At 40.7% G+C, this 22,348-nt stretch overlaps 1 protein-coding gene across 2 annotated transcripts in view; it reads right to left on the reverse strand.

The window, feature by feature from the left end:
* The window catches only part of MEIS2 (Meis homeobox 2), a 211,836-nt gene that overhangs the window by 126,179 nt on the left and 63,309 nt on the right, over positions 1–22,348 (reverse strand). For both annotated transcript variants that reach the window (XM_049613300.1, XM_049613301.1), the window contains exon 8: positions 19,739–19,884. In XM_049613300.1, coding sequence (XP_049469257.1) covers positions 19,739–19,884 — 146 coding nt within the window. The remainder of the gene's footprint in view (positions 1–19,738; positions 19,885–22,348) is intronic.

Consider the following 22,348-nt stretch of genomic DNA (forward strand, 5'->3'; position numbering starts at 1 on the left):
TAAGCTGCTCACAGAAAGCTATCTGTTTTTGATTTCACTCTGTTTTCTCTAGTTTTTGTTCTTCTTTCTATTTGCAGGTTTTTTTTTTTTTTTCAACTCTGCATTTTCTTTTTCCTGGTGTGAGTCGAATATCAAAGGCCAGGGCTGTTGGTAAGCCTCCAGCTTGCAAAAGCCACTCAATGGGATGTTATTAGAACCTACGTCACAACACAGTAGACAGTGATTAATAGCAACTGTATCAATGGTAGCAACTTTTCAGAAAAAAAAAGAAAAAAAAAACAAAAACGGATGCCCCTCCAGCAGCTGAAAAAGGGGTCAGTGCAGCAAAAATAAGAAATGTCTGCAAGAACCCAGGGCCCATAAATATTCTTTAGAGAGTACAGTACGCAGGGATTGTGTTTGACAGAAGGAAAAAGAAATTCCTACGATGCATATAATAAGAACTTTTACCTTTAAGTCACTTATACTTAAAACAGCTACACATTAATTTAAAATGAAGTCTGTGTACAACTTTGGAATCATTTTATTGATGTAATGGTGTCCCCCAAAATAACTAGCAGATGGATTTCCACCCCCTCAATGAAACACTGAAACAAACTGCAGAATTGTCAAAATTTTATCGTGAAGGCACACACTCTATAAAAAGGTTGATTTTAAATGAATTGTAAATTTGCTTCATTGCACAATATTTTTCTAAAATTATAACCGGAAAGTATTCTCTGTTTAATTTTTTAGCATATCCTTTCACAAAACACATCTGCTGTGAAGTATTTCTAATTTGTGCTAACTGCTTTTTAACAAACACACAGTTGTCACTATGCCATCTAATGTTATTGGGGCAAAAAAGTACATTCTCCTTCACTCTCTTCCTAATAAGAATCTTGAGCTGTGTCCAGTGGGGCAAACCAACAGAAAATACTACAATTATCTGAACTCCAGATGCGAGTGGCATAGAGGGGATCAAAGAAATGAGGAAAGATGGAAATGCAGTCACACCAAATGCATTTCCATCCAGTATAGGAGTTGGAGGTGGTTGAAACAGCAGGAAGGTAAACATGTACAGAAAGCTTGCCAGCTTGTGTCTAATTTTTAGGAAGATAATAAGCAGACGAAAAGAAAAATACCACTAACTAGGCTATGTCAGAAGGTTGGTTGACCACAGAAAGGACGGAAGATGCACTCTTAGCTTTGAAGAGCGAAAATGGAAATTACCTAGTTACCATCCAGTACTGTTTTGTTCCCTATTTATTTCTATCTCACACCCCTCTAATGGACTTGTGGAAAGTGGGACTCAATGGGGTTTGGGACAGAGGCGAGCTAATGACACCAAGAAGTTTGAAATTTCGCCTTTAAAACAGTTATGAAAACTAAAAGAGACATTCCCCCCCCTTAAAGGGCAAACAAAATGATGATAGCTAACTTTTCTCAGTACTCAATACAGACAACATAGCAAATGCTTTGTCTGCACATTATTTCCCTTCTGCACTCTTGATAACACAGGGAGGAGGCATTATTATTACCCCCATTTGACAAAGGAAGAAATTGAGGCTATTAAAAGGTCAAATAACTTGCCCAAGGCAACTCAGCTAATAAGAGACATGCTTTCAATCACTGTATGATCACTGAGTATTTTCTTTATATTTAGAATTAAAAATCCACACACAGTATCTTGCATGGTAAATTTCATGAAATCAGAGAGAGCAATGAAAACCAATGATTGGACCTAGCTTGTATCTTAATGATTCAAGGAATATTTTATCATTTCTTCATGATATAGTATCTTGTAGATGTGCCTTAGAAGAGGAGAAAATGTGGTTATCTAGCCAAAAAGATCCACATCATCTCATTAGTATTTTAGATTTATTATTTTGTGCAATTTCAATTAACAGGCTTATAATCTAAATCTTTCAAAGTAGTACTGATTTTCCCAGAAAACATAAATAACTATATATGCAAAATATCTTATTTCGTTAACACAACTGAGTTATAAGAATAAATTTATACTTGTGTAGTCCAACCTTCAGTCTGAGTACAAAAAGCAATAAATTGTACCACTAGAACTTAGACTTCTTGAAATAATAAGAACCCAAGCAGGCTTTTCATTCATTCATTCATTCATTTATTCATTCATTCACCAGTACCTGTATCCAAAAACTCCCTTATAATGTACCGGTACAAAAGAAGAAATTTATATCATCAGGATGAAAGAAAGATGATTATAATTTGCTTTTAGATATCTCCGCTACATGGCAGGGAGTAAGGCACACATAGTGCCAAACTTTAAATCATCCTCTGCTTCTTTCCTTAAAAACAAACCAAGGAACGGAGAAGGAAATCTGGAGTGCTGTTGCCCCTCCTCTAATGACGAAGTAGATTCTGGGTAATGACTATCACTCAGCACACCAGGTCAGATGCTGAGGGTCCCACATTAGGTTAACTGCAGCTTTAAGCTGATGCAACTATGCCCCAGACCACCCACAGCTATACTTCATATCATGGTGTGAGGGGTAGAGGAAGAAGGGCAAGACTAATTACTGAATACCAACCTCATTCGAGGCACTGATTAGCTGTTTTACACATTCTACTTCATCTGGCTCCCTCCCACCCCAACAATCCTACCCATTTTACAGATCAAGACGTAGACATGTTACATAGCTTGCCCAAAGAAACAGTGCTGATAAGTGGCCTCCTGTGAGTTACCAAAGCCCTTCCCACAAGCCTCGTGAGTGTTACTAACTCACTGTATCTCCTATTTCACCTCTGTATGCAGAGGAGTCATCAAGACTCAAGTCCCAGAGCAAGTCAAAACTTTAGTTATCTTTATGTCCCTTTTGTCCACTGCCCTCCTTCTCATTCATCTTTTCCCAACTGTGTCAGTGGAATATATGCAATGTACCTACAGTACACGAATGACAATTCTATTTTTTTAATGTTTATTTTTAAAAAAAATTTTTTTAAGGTTTATTTATTTTTGAGACAGAGAGAGGCAGAGCATGAACAGGGGAGGGGCAGAGAGAGAGGGAGACACAGAATCTGAAACAGGCTCCAGGCTCTGAGCTGTCAGCACAGAGCCCGACGCAGGGCTCGAACTCACGGATCGTGAGATCATGCCCTGAGCCGAAGTCGGCTGCTTAACCGACTGAGCCACCCAGGCGCCCCAATGTTTATTTATTTTGAGAGAGAGACAGAGAAGAGAGAAAGAGAGAATCCCAAGCAGGCTCAGAAGCGGAGCCCAACAAGGGGCTCAATCTCACAAACTGTGAGATCATGACCTGAGCGAAATTCAAGAGTAGGGTGCTTAACCAAATGAGCCACCCAGGTTCCCCATGAATGACCATTTTAAATGAGTATCTGGTAGTAGCATTTCAGGATAGAAGCATCACAATACCATTTATCCAATTAAATTGTACAGCATCTAGGAGCTTAAAGGACCCTCTAGATGACTCATGGAGATAAACTGAGAGCTTTGAGAAAACACAACTCAGGCTTGTGCGTATGCACATGGCGCTCCTGAGGGTAGGGAGCGTGTGGGAAGTGCAGGACGAGGGCTGCCTGTGGTAAAGGGCAGGGCCCAATCACAGGTCCTGTCTAGGCGCTGCCTGGTTCATCTGATTGCTCAGTGTGAATTTCAGATATAATCCAAACAGGAGTGACAAAACCCAAAACCACAGGAGCAAACACTGGCTTTCAAGTGCTGTGGGAACAGAGACATTTGTTTAAGTAACCACTGTTTTAAAATTGCATACATAGTAACACCAAAATAAACAGCTTGCGATGCTGTTTATTTTAAGATACACAATAGTAATGTAAAGTGCGGCGTGCCCCAGATCCGGGGAGCCCGAACATAATTTACAGTTGTAGAGAGCCCTAGGAGGGCTCCACACACGCCAGGACTGTCTACTTCCTGATTAGATAACAGTGAAGGTCAGAACGCATTGCTTTTTGTGTGTGCGGCAAAGAGCAAACAAGCCACCACAAAGACCTAGCTCCTCCTGCTCGCTGTGAATTATGAATTGAGTCCTGTGGCGAGCGGGGTTCGCCAAGTCTCCTCTACAAAGCGTGTATTAATCACAGGTCCTGAGGAAGGGTCAAGAGCACAGCCTGACAAACCAGGGAATGAGCCTGTCTGCCGACCACTGGTCACCGTTCCTTTAGTCCTTCCCCTTCCCTGATCTAAACACTGAAGAAGGAATAGAAAAAAAAAAAAAATCTTGAAAATACACAAGCTGGTTGGGGCGCGGAAACATATGTAAAACTGAACTCTAAAGAAAAACAGCTAGATCAAACAAACCTTAAGCACGATCAAAATAAGAAGCCTATTTGTGGTTTATTTTAGGCGACTGAGCTGTCCTCGCACTGCCTTCTTGGCTCCTCCTTCCCTCCTCTACCCAGGTGCTCTGGGGAGACGTTTTAGGGATCTTTATTTTGGTTCCTCTACCCCAGTCTTTGACAGTATCCCAGACGGCTTTATTAGCAGAGGCCTGCAATCCTAACTTGTGAGTCTTGGCATTGTGCTCCTTTTGTTTGGTCTCCCCACGTCCTAAGTTAACTTGCCTCTTTGCCCTCGCCCTTACCTGCTGTGTCACTGAACAGAAATAACTTTGATCTTTGCCACAGACGTAACTTGCACATCCTTGACTTTCTGGAACTTGAGTTTGGCCTGAAATAGGATTCTCCCTAACAACTCTCTGCTATGACTGAACTGTGTCCCTGCAAAATTCTTACCTTGAAGCCCTAATCTCTGCTGCCATGATGTTTGAAGAGCTTTTAGGAGGGAATTAAGGTTAAATGAGGTCGTAAGGGTGAGGTCCTAACTTCACAGAATTGGTGGCCTTGTAAGAGGAGGAGAGAGAGATCTGGCCCCCGCCTCACACACTCCAAAGAGTGTGAGGACACAGTAGGAAGGGAGCCACTGGCCACCCAAGGAGAGAGCGCTCGTCAGGCACCGACGCTGCCCAGCACCTTGATCCTGGACTTTCTAGCCTCCAAAACTATGAAAAAATAAATTTCTGTTGTTTAAGCACAATCCCCACCCCAGTCTGTGGTATCTGTTATGGTGGCCTGAACCAAGACACTCTCTCACTGAAATTATCCATTTTTCCTCCTTACCAGTCCCTCTGGCATCAGGGAAGAGAGGCCGGACCTTCCTCTCTTCCGTTCTCTTACTTTCTCTCTCAGCCCCTGATCTAAAGCTTTCCACCCACTTTTCTCATGAAGTCCATGGCATTTGCTGTCACTCTTCTCCATCACTTTTGCCAGAAGAATGTTCACCTCTAAGACACCTCCCCTTTCCCCAATGGCTTCCGTACAAGCTAGAAGGTTCCTCTTCACCCCACTGCTTGCCTCTACTTTTGAAGACTTCAATATATATGACAAAGACCTTTCAAACATCTTGCCTCTCATAATTCCAATGTCATCCGTCTCTACTCCATCAGCCCTGGATTTCCTCAAGCAGAGATACTGCATTTCCAAGATCACAGACCTTAAAATGCACCTGCCCTGCTTCTCTATTCTGCCTCTTAATCTTCATCTGGACTTGTAACTTCTCAGTGGGCTCCTTGTGTTCCCAATGTCATTAGCCTCCCTGCCTAGTATGGTTCTTTATTAGAATAAATGCATTGTCTTGTACCATAAATATAGCACACATTTTACAGAAAATTTAAAACATACAAATAAGTATAAGAAGAAACTAAAAGAAGTCACCCACACCTCACTACCCAAAGATAATCACTGTTAACATTTCATTTGCTCTTCTGTGTGTATATACATATATATTTGCATTCACAAAAGAAGAATCACACGATAAACACTGCCTTATCTGTTTTATTTTACCTGATAATACACTGAGAGATTTTTTCCATACCTCAAAATATTTTTGAGAATATAATTTTTAATGATTACATAGTAGTCCATAATATTCCATTATGGTCTCCTATAGTTGGAAATATAGGTGGTTTTCAATGTTTTATTGTCATAAATAATATCTTCATACCTCATTTTGCATGATTTTGTATATGTTTCTTATTACTTCTTTATAATAAACTCCTAGAAACTGAATTACTGGATCAAAGGATAAGAACATGACTAGTAATACATATTACAAGTTTAAATTCCAGAAAGGCTAAACAAATTTTTATTGTCATTATTAAGGCAGATAATTTCCTTCCACTCTGGACCGTGCTGGATATTGTTTTGGGGTTTTCTTAATTTGATAGAAAAAAGCCCGATATTATGTTGCTTATTTTTAAGTTGATTTGGTTACTAATTACCTTGAACATTTTTCAAATGCCTATTGGCCATCTGTATTTCTTCTTTTGTGAATGGACCTATTCATCTGTGCCTTCATTGTACTTTTTTCCTTATCGATTTGTACACTTTATTTATTAAGGAACTAATAATCCTTTGCCTGTTATATCATGCCACATATATATTTGCCATTTTAATGTCTGCTCTTTCCTTGACATTCAAAAGCTCTTAATTTTTATTTTTGTTTAATTAAACCTACCACCATTTTTCTTTAGAATTCCTTTGCTTTTATGCTCTGGAAGGATTTTACTAAGTTAAAAGAAAGAAAAATAGTTATATTTACTTCAAAGAACTCTTAAATGCAGAACTTGTTTTGATGGAAACTACTGATTGTTTTTTTAAAAAACAGTTAAACCATTAACCAACAAAACATGTACCGACTTACTTTTTTTTCCTCAATTGATTTAAAGTGATGCCTTGAAAATTAATAACTATCTATTTGGATTGCTGTGTGTGCTCTTATATAATTGTTCAAATGATCGTTCTATTATGGTAGCTGGTACCCTATCATGCAGCTTTATAATCTATTTTAATAATAGTGCAAGACCTCCCTAATTTTTCTTTTCCAAAAATACCTTGACTTTTCTTAATTGTTTCATTATTCACATGAACTGCAGAATCATTTTTCAGACATGATCCAAAAAAAGAATAGCTCATCAGAATTCTGACTTACTAGCCAGCCATTCAAGAATTTGCTAAAACTCTCCTTCTCACTCAGATGTAGGTTTTTCCTGTCATCTGCTCTCCCCCTCCTCCCCCTCTGTGCCTGAGCTCTGCCTGTGGAAGGATGAAATGGTGCAGAGAGGGTCCATTCCGGCCTGGCCCTCTCGATCCAAGGCCTCACTGCTGCACCTTCCTAATTCACTCCTGATCACATTCTCCACATTTCCTTCTCATCCAGTTAGAGAAGCTCATCTCTGAATTCCCTCAGCTTTCTTCCTATTCTTTACAGAAGGTGTCTGTCTCCTACCTACCTTTCTACCTGTGTTTTGACTTCCACCCTCCCTGGCTTCCTCTTTTGGAACCTTGCATTATCTGTTGTCATTCTCTCCACCCCTCCACCCCTCCACCCTGGCTCCCTTCCCATTGCCAATGCAACACCTGATTCACCTACCACACCCCTGCGGCTAAGCCTGCCACTCCCACGGCTGTCCTCTGTCCTTCCTTTGTTCCCTTCCAACTTTGCCTGCTCCCTCCTCAGTTTGTAGAATTCAAAGGTAGACCATGACTTCCAAGTGCCAAATCTGAAGGCTTATTTTTAGTCACCACTGTCCTTGATCTTTCTGCAGAATCTACTTCCTCTACTTTGAAACTTTCTCGTTTCACATGATCTGATTATGCTCCTACTAATCTGATTTCTTTATCTCTGCTCATTGCTTTCTCTCTCCTTCCCTTTAAATGGAGTTTTCAAAAAGATTCTATCCACTAACCCCTTCTTTCTGTGCTCTTTTCCTTACTTATCTTTATCCAGTGCCAGAGTTCCAAGCATTGCTTCTGCAAAGATCAACCTCAACTCTTAAACCACAGGTTTCACCATTTCTAACTTCCACAGAGGCTCCCCACCTGGATATCTGGGCTGTGGGTCTAAACCTGGGGCCTCAATATACCTTTCCAAGCTTTCCCCACTATTCTTCCATATATATTCTATGCTTTAGCTAAACAGGAGTCTGTCTTAGGGGCTGTGGCATCCACGAATCTCTGGATGTAGAATCAAAAGTAGTCTGATTTACCATCCAGATTGAAACTATATTAGGGAAAAAAATAAAATAACCTCCGTAGTCTCTTCTTGAAAAGAGATAATTCTATGTCTCTCATAGGATTTAGAGATGCAAAGCTGCTCATCCCCATCAGCTTGGCCAGCATGAAAAGTGGCAGACTGGTGAACCGGTTAATTCTCAGGATGAAGAGTTTATGGACAAAGAACAAAGATGTCCAAATCCCCAAGGAGCTTGTTCCAAATCTGTAATCATACAAGTGGGAGTAAGTTCATTGTGAGGTTTCTTTGCTGTCATTCACCCCATTCTTTCTCTCAAGTTTGAGTTTAGAAATTTAAAAAATTACTTTCACTCACAGTGCCATTATAACTGTGCCATTATAACAGTATGAATGGCCCATAAGGCTTTTGTCCTTTCCTTGTACACATCATGTTAACTGTAGCATTTGATTCCCATTCCAAACAGATTTAGGGCAACAGAAATAAGTACAATATTTTCCTTTGAAGAGTATTTCTACCCCTGCCCAAGTTCAGGTTTCATGGAGCTAAGACAGAGCAAATTAATTATTTCAGGGGACTATATGAAAACATTAATGAATATGCTTGCACAGTATTCTTCCCTTTTCAAAGGCCTATTTCTAACCTCAGCTAACTCTTAGAACAACAAGGTGAGAAAAGCACGCTCAGAAAATTGAATGACTTGCCCAGGATAACTCAGAGAGCAAAAGGCGGAGCTGAGAATAAGATGCAAATTGATCCTAACTCTGCTGCCTCTGGCGTGCATATGGGTGTGCGCGTTCTTCTGAACAGTAGGAATTTCTTCCTCCTTGCCCTGAAATGTTTGTCTTTTTGTAAAGCACAAAAAAATTCACAGATTGTCTCCACATCAAAGGTAGGGAAAGCACCAATTCTTTTATTAATTCCAAACGTTTCCACTATCTACCCCAATCAGGCCCAACTATAGATTGAGGAGGAGTAAAGCACCTCCTTTTTGCTTAACTAACTATGTACACATTTAAAATAAGTGGAGGGAGTGTGGCATTTGGGATAGACACTGACAAGAGACTCAAGCATGTAAAACCCAAATCACACTTTTCTTTAAACTTGCTCTGCAAAAATAAATAAGTAGACTTTCAAACTGTTTTGAAACGATTCTCAGGCTGGTAACAGAGGTCATATTAAAAACTGATGGCTTTCACATGGTCATATTTGATTATCACCTGAGCAGTTCACCAACATAAAAGTCTCAGGATTAGGTGGTAAGAAGGGTCTTCATCAAAGTGCCATCGAGTAGTTGGGGGGATTTGCCGTACAGGTCTAAACTTACGGTTTGCTAGAAACTAATGAGAAATCCACAATCGACTAATAATGATCTCATATTGCCCATGCCCTCTTACCACTTTTTTTTTTTTTAATTCATTGTGAGAGAAGGTTTAAAACAAGGGTAACAACTCATGGGCTGCCTGCAGGTATCTTGAAACACTGAAATGGAACCTATAACTTTTCACCCTGGGGAAAAAAAAAGGCTGCTTTTATAGAGTTCCAACATGTCACCAAACCTACAGGGAATAATCCAGCATTCATCTCTTCTATTGATAAAACCTTTTTTCTTTTTGAAAGACTAGAGTAACACCGCCCCCAGTACACTTAGGTTATTTATTGTCAGCTTATGACACAGTCCCACCACGTGTCCAGGGTAAGAACTAAGCCATTTTACAACTGTAGTATGACTGGAGTCATGGGATTATCCTTTCCTAAATTATTAGTTATGGAGTTGCCAGATATTTCCAATTCAAAATTAATTCTGAAATAAATGTAAATGTAGGAGAATGATTCAAGAAGTAAATATATCTGGGGTGTCTGGGTGGCTCAGCTGGTTAAGCATCTGACTCTGAATTTCAGCTCAGGTCATGATCTTGCAGTCATGAGATCATGCCCAGCGTAGGGCTGCATGCTGGTACTGGGCATGGAGCCTGCTTGAGATTCTCTCTCTCCCTCTCCTTTTGCCCTGCCCCTGTGCTCACACTGTCTTCCTCCCTCCCTCCCTCCCTCTCTCTCTCTCTCAAAAAAAAAAAAAAAAAAGGAAATATATCCTGATCTATATATCTATATCTATATATATAGATATATGTATATATATAGAGAGAGATATACAATACCACGAAAGCTGAGGTATTAAAATTAAGGGCAGCAACGAGATTTGGTGGATGAAGAGTGGCTCTTCATTACCTGGCTATGGTAAACAAATCATATATCTGTAAATTGAGAGGCTGGTGGTTGGAAGGGGACGGATTAGTGGCTCATGTTAATTTTCTATGACGCTCAGAGTAACGAGAGAATACTATTCTCTTCATTTCTTGTCATCTCAGAATCCCACAATAATAATCTCTTGAGTTGTAATTTTTTCTTTTTGTGGACAATCAAGTCAAATTCAACAAATATTCATGTTATCTAATATAACCAAGAAGTAAAACTATAGTTTAAGAAAAATTATCTGCCATTATATTGTGACTTGACAACTTACCCACTATTAGATAAAAACAACTTAAATCAGTTCTGGCAGATTTGGGACTCGGCAGTTCAAAATATGAATAGCAAATGTAAAAGCATGAAAATGGCATTACTATTATGTTTTAAGAGGATAATACACCTTTAAAGGGTGCCAGTGATTATTCTGCATACTGTAAACAACGGCTGCCAATCAATTTAGAAAGTGGTGCGCAGCACATAAGTGTAATAAGGCAAATTCCACTCGAGCAACCTAATGTTTCCCACCCAAGTCACTACTTCTCAACAGGAACAGTAGGGCTATGTATCCCTTTTACACTTCATAACCTGTTCCAAATTGCAAAAACTGACTCCAGCACAGAGAAGGGAGGGCATTTTCAGGAGTCCTCTGAAGTCTGTGCAGCAGTGGTCTCTAAAATGAAAATTTTATTTTAAATTTTTTTTTTAATGTTTATTTATTTTTGAGACAGAGAGAGACAGAGCATGAACAGGGGAGGGGCAGAGAGAGAGGGAGACACAGAATCGGAAGCAGGCTCCAGGCTCTGAGCCATCAGCCCAGAGCCCGACGCGGGGCTGGAACTCACGGACCGCGAGATCGTGACCTGAGCTGAAGTCGGACGCTTAACCAACTGAGCCACCCAGGCGCCCCTCTAAAATCAAAATTAATCCTGAACACGAAGGTCACTTTATGACCCTGTCCTGCAGCAAAGCTGAGGGATGGTGAGTGTGCTCATAACCCAGTCAACTTGGCCTTGAGTTCTAATAACTCCACCTCTCCACAGAATATACTGGTAAATGGTGGTGGTGGTCGTGTGGAATGAGGAAATGGAAATGTTCCCTATGATCTGAATGAATATTCACGGGTTTCACTAACAGCCTTTAATGGCACTCTATTCTTGGAGGTTTTAAATAGCTGAATATTCAGATATGCACATGCCTTCTATTTTCTTTTATTCAAAGGTCCTCAATTCTCCACCTCTTTGAATTCTGTAACGTATTTTTAAACAATTATACTTAGAGTGATATTTTATGAAATTGGGTGTTAAACTTTGAGCTAATAATTATTTTAGTGTCTTTTTGATGGTAATTTAATAAGCATTTCATTCTTCAATCTTCTCAGTCGCTCATTTTAAAAATGTGTCTGTCAGCTATTCGCTCATAATCTGGGACTTGATTTTCTTAATCTATCTCAGCTGAACTTTTTTTTTTTTTTAATGGGATTGCTTGATATACTTTTGAAATATTTTGACCAGATGTTTGTTTGTGCATCGAGGAGACCACACACCTCATCCACTCCCACAAAAGCCCACTGCCACCACCACTGTACCGGGGACCTGACCTCCGAGTCACTCAGAATGTGGACAAGGACCGCTGAATCCCGGACGCATCAGTCTTTACGTGCAGAATCCCTGAGAATCCAATTCCAAACACTAAAGTGGGGACTCCAAGTAAAAGGTTCTGACACAGCAACATGCAATTTTTTTTTTCCCTCAAGAGAGATAAAATAAATTTAGTTGCAATTTTATTTCTTCTAGAGGAGCTTCTAGGATTCAACACAACATTAAATTTTTGGCCTGTCTCTTTAATTTGAGAAATTGTACAAACGGCGACAGATGGCACACAGAATTGACTTATGTCCTCTATTCTTTACTGAAGAAGGGAGTGCATAGAAACTTTGATAAAGACAGAAGCTACAGTATGCAGGTCACTATTAAAATTATCTGGTGGCTCTTTGGACAGCTAGGATCAGAACATTCAGGCTTTCTTTTTTAGGCATTCGTTAAAACCAACCAACACTGTTGTAGGTTGACACTGGTGATCACAGCCCCGACGTTCAGTACCCTCCCTGTCCCAATAAGGACATGATGGATGTGCCATTAGCTTTGAACCTCGGCAACCTCTGAAATTACCACTCTTCCCACCCCCATCTCCCGCCCCCACCCCTCAAAATCATTATGAAATGGGAAGAACACTCAAGCTTACAGTTAATTGGAAACATTGCAAGGGAAGAGGAATGCTTAGGACAGCATGTCCATGGGAAAATAAATCACCCAGCATTGTTATTTAATGCATTGTGACATCATTTCCTGAAATTAAACAGAGATGACACCAATTCAGACGATCTCCAGTATAAGGTTCCATTCAAATAATTCACAGATGTTTTCTCCTGGCAAGCAGAAAAACAATGCAAAGGCTAAAACTAGGGGCAGCCTCACTCTGCTGCATGTTTGTGGGAAGCCCTCTCTGCTGGTGTTTTTCAGCTGTGTGTTCTGCATATGCATTTCCGCATAAGTATTTCCCAGCCCAACAGCCCCACTTGCATTCAGCGCTCATCTGTATCTCTGAATGTGAGAGAGGCCATCTCTCACTGCATAAGTAAGTCCAACATTTTATATTTGGTATTAATGTGGCCTATAGCAATTGCTATTAAGTAGCTCAATCTCAGAATCATAAAGGCTCGAATTTTCAAGGAGAAATAACTAATGTCCATGGAATACTGATTCAACTAACCATTCAAGGCCCTTCGAAAGGTATCTAATGATAGCGATGATCAGAGAGAGTCTCCATGGATGCCCTTGTGGAATGAACAAGGAGAGACACCAGGGTAGACATGAACGAGGTTGGCAGCACCAGATCTCTCATCCTGGTTGATTTTAGGAGGTACTTACTACTAGAGGCCTTAGGCAGCTGGAAACCCAAGCACACAGTCAAAAAACCAAAATATCCAAAATCTGTGCAGCACATCACAGTTCCAAACTGACTATATCGTTTGAACCACACAGCAACCCAAACAGCTAAGTAGGACACATATTTACTGTTTTAGTTTTTAGGTAAGGAAATCGGTTCAGACGTTGACAAGCCTACCCAAGATTACAGAGCTCAAACCAAGTCTCCTCATTTCACATTCAGTGGCCCTTTAATAAAAAAAAAAAAAAAAAAAAAAAAAAAATATATATATATATATATATATATATATATATATACACACACACCATGCTGTCTCTTAGACAGCCTAGACTTTAACACTCTGAGGAAGCAGGAGACTCTAGATTCTGTTCACATACTGGACAGTGAAAGGGAGCATTTATACTATCAAAACCAGGCCCCAGATAAGACATTCTGGACTGTTCCATAACCAGTTTCTTCTTCACCTCTATCGCACTCTATCCCAGAAGGCTCACCAGGATGTTCAGTTCATTAGTACCAGTACTCTCTGATGTTATCATTTAGCAGAACTGAGCAGTTGTCAAATGTTTATATGGCTCTAGAAAGCATAATTTAGATGATGTTCTCTCCTGCTCCGGGACATTTGGGATCTGTTTGGCAAAACCTGATTTCCTCATCTCACACAGACCAGGAAAGTAAGTGGTAACTTTGGCTGCCCAGTTCCATTGGTCAAAGCCTCCTGCTAGCCATTCAGCTAGATTAAAATAAGAATTATATTACATATTTATTCTAAGAGCCAGGCATAGGGTTGAATGCTTTATATTCCCTTATTCAATCCCTGCAACAACCTTACTAAGTTGGTTCTAGAATTATCCCCATTCTACAGATATGGAAAACGAAGCTTAGAGAGGGTAACTGCTCAAGATCAAAAATCGACTGTGTTGCTGATTCCAGGCCCTGCGTTTTGTTTTGCTTTGCCCCTGAAAATGAATAACTGAGAGTCATGACACAGGCAGAATCATATGCCTGGAAAGCATATGAAAGGACATGTATTGTTTCCCTTCCATTAGAGTAGGACACATCTAACTTCCCCCAGACCCAGGCCCTGTGCTGCTAACTTTGACACTGGATCACCTCATTGAAAAAAAAAAAAAAAAAAAAAAAAAAAGGAGCCATCTAGGTCTACACATGATGAAGAGAACTAATTAAAAGGCAGAATAGTTTAAGTCAGCATCTCTCCTCCTGTCTCTCGTGTGCATGTATGTGTGGGTACAAGAAAAAATTCGAGATGACTAAGTTAACTGTCACATGGTCTTTATGAACTCACTGGAGAAGAGATACGTGTTCCTCTAATGTAACACGGAGCTGTATTTACTCATAACTTGGGTACACTGTCTCTGCAGGATGATAAACTTTAAAACTCATTTTTACTACCAGAGACATTTACAAAATCCCACAGAACAATCTCTAATGGACAAGGAGCCAAATGACTGAACACGTGAAAGGCAGGTTTCATCACTCTCCCTCACCACCAGACATGGAGAGAGGAGTAAAGCATTTTGCCATGAACAAAGGGCACAGTTTTTAGACCCTGCAGTTTCAAGAAGGCTATGTGATATGACATCACTTTAAAGTAAATTTGCTTCTGATTCTGTACACATATCTTTGAAAGAAGTCCCACATCCCCTAAGTGTGAGCTTTAGCCCCGTGTTTTCAAATAAGAAAACCTTTAGTTAGAGACTGGTATGAGCAAGCAGTGTCTTTGTATAGGAGCACTTCCTGTTTTCATTCCGTGATCAAATATATTCTTTGCAGCACAACTAGAAAGCTCTCGAACGTGGCAAGTGGAGGTGCCTGAGAGCCTAATTGAGCACACTAAGGGCTTCTTGGCGTGGAGGAGTGTTTCATGGTTATGAATAAACCGTTAGCCCTGGTATTATTTCTTGCTGTTTTCTTTCTTTAACTATCTTTGAAGTCAAATAAAAACAGTTGTAATGGCAGGCTTACTTTTATGATACCATAATCTCCATGTGTTAGTGAAAGGAATATACTTCCCTAGGATTTCCCTAAGTTCTTTTGCCATTGGGTACTTTCCAGCAAAAGCACATACATTTCCAACAGATTCTTTCTTCAATCTTCACTAGATTTCTTAGTCTGAGAAGCCAAACAGAGCCATCAACCAATAGAGGAGGGGGGTAATAGTATACACAACATTTTCAGCAGGTGAATTGCTATATATATATATATAGCTATATATATATATGTGTATATATATATATACATATATATATACATATATATATATACACATATATATATATAGCTAAATATATATATAGCTAAAAAAATATATATAGCTAAAATATATATATTTATATATATATTTAGTAACACAAATATATATGAGCTTACTTTTTTTAACATTATGATGAGTGTTTTGAAGGGGGTTTTTAAAAGACATTTTGGAAATTGTGAGTTAGAAACCAGAAATTAATTATTTAGACTCAGATTAAATTTAAATTCAAAGTGCTTAACTCCGAATATGGAAATTGCTCAATTCATCAAATAGTTTTTTTTTTTTTTAATGCCACTTTGGATTTAGTTTAAATATTTCCTTCAATATAATCAATGAGCCGCAAGTTTATTAGTTTTTTCCTTAAAGTCGGTGGTGCTCAGGAATTTGAGACTGTTTTAACTGTTACAGTTGTAGTGGAACTTGTTCTTCCAAGAAAACTGAAGGTTAATGATTTTTGTCATATTGAGACTAAGACTTAACAATTGCTACAGTTGGCCTTTGTTGAGGTGGGGTTCTTTTTTCTCTGGGCCTTTTGAGGTATTCAGAATAGGTGACAATAGCATGCAGTTGAGAACATATGTAGAGAGACCCCTGTGGCTTATTGGAAAAAGTTGCTCCGTGCTGGTTGGGTGTTTGGAAAAAAAAATACAACCAGAGTTCTTTTATGTTCTGCTAGTTAATGAATGCATGAATGTCAAAATGGGCCAATGGCCCATTCAGGGGGCAAAGCCTTAGCAGCCCCCTTCTTTAAGAACACATCCTGAGATGCAAAATACATTTGCTTAACAAATTAAAATAATGAGATAATTCAATTAGCTTCTTTTTAAAAAAAGAAAGAAAAAAGGGTACATCAGGGATTATTGTAATACAAGAACAGGTCATACCGCACAAAAGAGAACAAACCAGTTTGAAATAATGTTAAAGAGACTAATAATGGAGGAATGCACACTGAATCATGCACTTGTGAAGAAATTTACATGAAATAATAATTTAGACTACATCTATTTTCAGTGAGCTAGAGCCAACATTTCACTTTGAAAGTTGAAATTAATTAAATGACAGAAAAATATAGTGGGCATCTCTATTTCCAAGGACTTCCTCATGCCTGTTAGTGCATGTAAGAAAAGAAGTCTAAATTAACATGTCGCTAGTTAGGGGTCTCTATTCTTGGTTTCTGAGCTCGGAATTATAGCTGAGTAAATCTTTCAGCTCATTAAAGATTGGAAAGTAAAAGTTTTACAGGACCATCCTCATCAAAGTTACTGAACCTCTTCTCTGCAGTTGGGGTAAAATCTGGATGAAGAGGGAAAATTTGTTCAAAGAGAAAGCCGAGGAGAATTTCCTTATGATACAAGGGAGGTGCAGGAAAGGCAAGGGAGGGGAGCAGAGAGAACGACTGGGAGACAAAGCCATTGGGAGAAACTAATGAAAGGGGTATGTTGTGAAAGAAGGTCATGGGGAGGAGGGAGAAAAATAGAGCACTTCGCAGAGAGTAAAAAGAAAGGGGATGATCAGAGACTGGGACAGAACAGTGTTCTGGCTACGTGCTCCAGAGCTGAACCAAGAGCTGTGGGTGCAGGAATGGAGGCCGCAGTGTGGAGACCCTGCACTGTGTCCCTCTCGCTTGAAAACTGGGGACACGTAAGGTCCGGAGAACTTAATGGACTCACTGAGGTTCAGCTAGCATAGAGGAGAGCTGAACTCAAAATGCGGGTTTCCCGACTGCTTGGCTGAGGCTATTTGATTCTTTTCTCCCTGCTCCAAAGACAGACATTTGTTAAAATTTTCAGTTGGCTGGAGAGTTCTGCACAAGGTCTTGAGTTCCTTAAACTATATGAAAGCACTCTCAGTGTGGGGACAAGGTCTTGTGGTCGGTTTGTAGCCCCCTGCACAGCCAAGCCACCAGGGGTGCCCAGCAATCCCTGGCCACCCACAATTTTTCACCAGTGGCCACACTGCATGGTGGGTTCAGTTCAGGACAGGGAGGTGGGAGGCAAGGTATCGACAGGACAAAGCAGGAGGTCCAGCAAGAGCTCTGGACACAGCGTTGGAGTTTCAAGGCACAGAATATAGGTGGTGAAAGAGAGAGTCGGCTTGAAGAGAAAGGTGCCAAATCTTCTCTACTGGGAAAGGCTGGGGGAGCAGGAAGCTTTAAAAACAAAGAGAACAGCACTTTGCTTCTCCATATTTCCTCCCCCTCTGACGCTGGGTATACTGATGGCAGAGGTTGTGTGAGATTTATATGCCACTGGTGGAGGGGATAATGATTTTAGCAAAGTCTTCATAGTGCTGTGGGAAAAGCACAGCGCAGGGGACAAGCAAGGTTGGGTTCTGGTGGCAGGCTGACCTTGAGTTAATCACTTCCCTCTCTGGGCCTCAGTTTCCTCACTGGTAAACAGAGCAGCTGAATTCTCGCAGGTTCTGCTGTTCTGTGGTGTTGACTTTGACTACTGAGGGGCTGCAAATAACATGGAGAGGCCTGCTTGTAAAGCAGTTTTTGAAATCTTTATTTTCGGCCAGGAGGGGCTGGGCATGAAGGAAAACGGAGGGAGGAAACCAAACAGGTGAGCTAGTGGGGAGCAAGCTGTTTGCCTGCCATCCATGTGCTCCTGCCCTGCCCTGCCTTTCTAACTTGCTACTCTAACCAAACAACCCTTCAGTTAAAAATGAGAAACCCCTCCCCTCACACTCACTCGACTTCCAAATTAAAAACATTTTACAGGTTAGTAAATCTCCAGCTGAGGTGATGTAGCAAAGAACAGCTGTGAAGTAATTTTGATAATGATGAGAATAATAGCCGCATGGCAAGGTTCAGGGCTTTGCTGTTGCAGCTTCAGTGCTCCTGAATAGATAAAAGTGATTAAATACTCCTGATTATCCCTGACCAATATGTAATGGATTTACAGCCCTTTCAATTAGTCAGTATTTGCTTAGGACTCATTATTTTGTCTTTGGTTAAGTAATCAGCCCAGAGACTGCATGTTCTGTCTAATTCCTCTGAGCCGAGTCAGTGCAGGGCCCTGACCTTTGAAATGGCCATGGCTGCAAGGCAAGAATAACCACTACCACGGCAGCCTCGTTGGTTCTCCCCTCTAATCCTGACACCACGGGCCAGATCGATACACCTTAGTTTGCTACTAATGTCCTTACATCAAAATGGCCGATTTAGGAATGTGAATTTATCTCTCCCCCCTCCCTGCCGCCACTCCACCCCTTGCCCTTTGTAGCCCAGCTGGAAGAGCAGATCAGCAGTCACCACCATAAATAAAAGTGGAACCTTGTCCTGGACCCATGACACTGTAACTAATGTCATTCAGCATGGCAACACACAAGTTAGAGAATCAAAGAAGACCTTCGGTTTTCAATGCGCTACTCTATATTTAAGCATTTACCTAAATAGAATGGCCTGAAAACAATATCATAGCAAGACACTGCCTCTGACGTCTTTACCACTTTCCCAGAATCTCCAAACGAACAGTAAAACAGGAGTGCCTAGTTCCCTTGTAAAAATACATCGTGATTTTTTTTGTCATGAGAGTCTTAGAGTCAATAGTGCACAGGGACACGTAAAACCCACTGCAGACAGGAGGACAGAGATAAACTGTTACTTTAAAAACGTTGCATGGTTGATCTCTTCCCAGAAGTGAATAGGGTTAGCTTCTAAGAAAAGGGACTTGAAGAGCTGAAAAAGAATCTTTAATCTCCACCTTACACACAAAGGCTCTGGAGCACCTATAGCCCTTCTGTGTTTGTCACATAAACACGTGTCATGTTTGCAAGCTGCTCCAGTGATTACATTTGCACCTGATACCATGAGCTTGGACATGCATGTGGCAAGATGCTTTTTTTTTTTTTTGCCTCCTAGAGGAGATGGCTTTCGTTAAGACTGTAATCAGCGGTGCGCATGGGTTTGTGAGCTCCTCACAGCCATTTCCCTTGTCTGCAGTTGCCATATCTGAAGCTGCCCTCACACCTTGTAGCATAAGTAACAAGTTTGCTTACATATACTGTCGAGGGCCCTAGACCACATTGAATAAGGTCTGTGCCTGGCTTAGGAAAACCAAAATCTCCTCCTTTCTAGAGGCTGTTCTTTGGATAGTGAAGGCTGACAAAATCTCAGCTGCTGTGTTCATCATCAGATTTCAAGAAAGGGAAAATAGGCACCTGATTTTTAAAAAATCTGTATCAACCTGTAAAGTTTGCTAGGAGAAGGCAAAGCAAGCAAAAATGCTTTCATCTTGACTTACTGTGAGATGCTGGAACAGCCATGCTCTCATGATATTTGTTGCTACTTTGGGGAAAATGCCTCTTTTCTTCTGACGTTTTTTGTCCTTGTCTGGATCATCATCGTCACCTGTGCCAGGTGAGGCTACACTGTTGTCTAAACCATCCCCTGGTAGAAAAAAAAGAAAAAGAAGAAAAAACACATTAGAGGCAACACAGAAAGGGTGCCAACAACAATGTGCAGCTGATGATGAGCTCAGCTCAGCTTGTTGAAAGAAATCCATTAAGCGGGTATATTCTCTTTCATTAAAGTATAATTGGAGACACAAATATGTAAAAGACAAAATTAAACCAGGCCTCTTCAAATGTTAATTTTGTGTGTCTCACACTCGCCCATATCATTAATTCAATTATAATTGTGCACTTGACACAGTGCAGTAGCTCTTTGTCAATTATGGAATCCAATGTGGGAAAACCGCCATCAGAAAACCCATTCGGTGAAAATCCACTCCCATGCCCATAGTGAACACATACTGTAGGGTAATCAAGTTAAATGTTCTGTAGTCTATATATTCCAGGCTGCCTGCATAGGTGACAGTAACTGTGTCACTGTTCATTGCACATAACACACTGCCTGCTCAGCCCCTCCTAGAACTGTCACCTCCTAAGCACGCACATTCACACACTCCTCAGATGACCCTGCATTCGGCATTTTCATGACATGAAAACTTTTAGCTCTCTGCACCACTGATCATGATCATTATCATTTACACACACACACACACACACACACACACACACACACATATGAAGGTAGGGTGCTCACTTAATCAGAAGTTTCTATCAACATCTTTCTCTTCTGTGCTTTTCTCCGGCATTAATTGTGCATTAGCAAAAATCATTTACTTTTAACAGTCATAGTTATTTTTTCTTGCCCTCCAGCAAAAATGCCTTGAAAGCCTGCCTGGAGGGCATCTAAATTATGTATCTGAAAAACTCTTCTGGCAAGGCATTGCAGGACCCCTACTTTCTTAAAATTCATACGAGCACGTCTTCCTGTTTTTGGGAAGGCATCAATCAAGAGCAGCAATATATGCCATATCCCTACATTAATATTTGAACTAATAACTTTAAAAAAAGGAAAGAAACAAGATCCGACTTGTGGCATAATCAAATGCAAAATAAATGAAGAATACGGGGACAGCGCTGGGGCTTTATAGATGGCTGTGTTTTCCTTGCACATCATTAGCCTGGAGCCACACGAAAGAGGAAAACAGAGAAGTGGAGAGTTTATGCTCCCTGCTGGTGTTTAAGAAGCCGGGGTCCTGGAAGGACATCTGGGAATTGCACTGAGATGGGGGTTTTTGTAATTTAAGAATAGACATTCATTAGCAGTAAATGCCATAAATCCCATGCTAAGTAAAAACCTTGTCCAAGAAAGCCTAAAACAATAAACTCTGTGCTCAATGTAGCCTGAGCTAGACGTTCCGCAGCTTCCCGGGGAATGTTATAGATCCACCAACTCATTCCCAGACCCGTTCCTTCCTCTTGGACTGGGCCACACCAGCACGTCCTGCCCACCGGGCCCCTCCCCTTCTAACTTCTGGGTCTGCTCCGTGGGCTCCCCTGTACCTGTTCTTTTCCTTCCTCACCAAAAAAAAAAAAAAAAACAAAAACAAAAAAAACACCCTTCAACCTTCTTTGACCAGAAAAGCAGAAAAGCCACAGCAAAGAGCTGGCAGATTAATTTTATTGACATTTCCATTTTCACTGCAATGTGATACCCTCCATCACATGGAAGAGATGACCCTCACTATTTACAGACTGACAGGCCACTTCATTACAACCACCCTGCCCCAAGGCAAAGCAGCTCCCTTCCATCTGCCCAAACACTAGAGCATGACCCCGAAGTTGCTGTTCTCTTTTTCTTTGCCGTCTGTTATGATAAAAAAAAAAAAAAAAGAGTCAAAGGGACCCCAAATAGTCAAAGAACTAATCAGAGTACAAGGAAACAAAAGGCATTTGACTTTTGAATACTGAATATATGGAATCTAGTCTTCACCTACATCTGTCTTCATCTGCACACCCGTGTATACTAGGGGTCGCTTGCACAAGGACGCGCACACACACACACACACACACACACACACACAAGCTTGAGCAGGGACACGCGTACACGCTTTCCACCATGCCAAGGAACTGCTGCAAGGCAAATTCTCACCCACACTAATGGCTTCTGACTGCTCCTTGGCAACCCTAGCATTTTAACCTGGGTGGATGTGCTCTCCAAAATACAGACGCTGGAGCGATCTCATCAGCTGTTCATGTGACACAGATGGAGAGTGGCTATTAGGAGCCAGGCAGTGGGCCTTGGGGATCTGAGGTGCTGTTCTGTAGCCCGAGGCAATTTTGAAAAGCAGTACCCGGAGATGAGGAAAAAAAAACCCACACTGCAAGTCCAAGTTTGAAGTCAGTCAGTCTGTCTGTCTACCTACTGTGGATAAAGATATCTTTGTCTCTCAATGTAAAAATCTATGTGGGCTATCTGGATGTACACTGTGGATAATGTATGTATGGAATGGCTCTTCCTTCAATGTCTTCCAAATATAAAAACACACACTGTAAACAATGCC

The sequence above is a fragment of the Panthera uncia genome (assembly GCF_023721935.1).
Source record: "Panthera uncia isolate 11264 chromosome B3 unlocalized genomic scaffold, Puncia_PCG_1.0 HiC_scaffold_1, whole genome shotgun sequence".
NCBI classification, from domain to species: domain Eukaryota; kingdom Metazoa; phylum Chordata; class Mammalia; order Carnivora; family Felidae; genus Panthera; species Panthera uncia.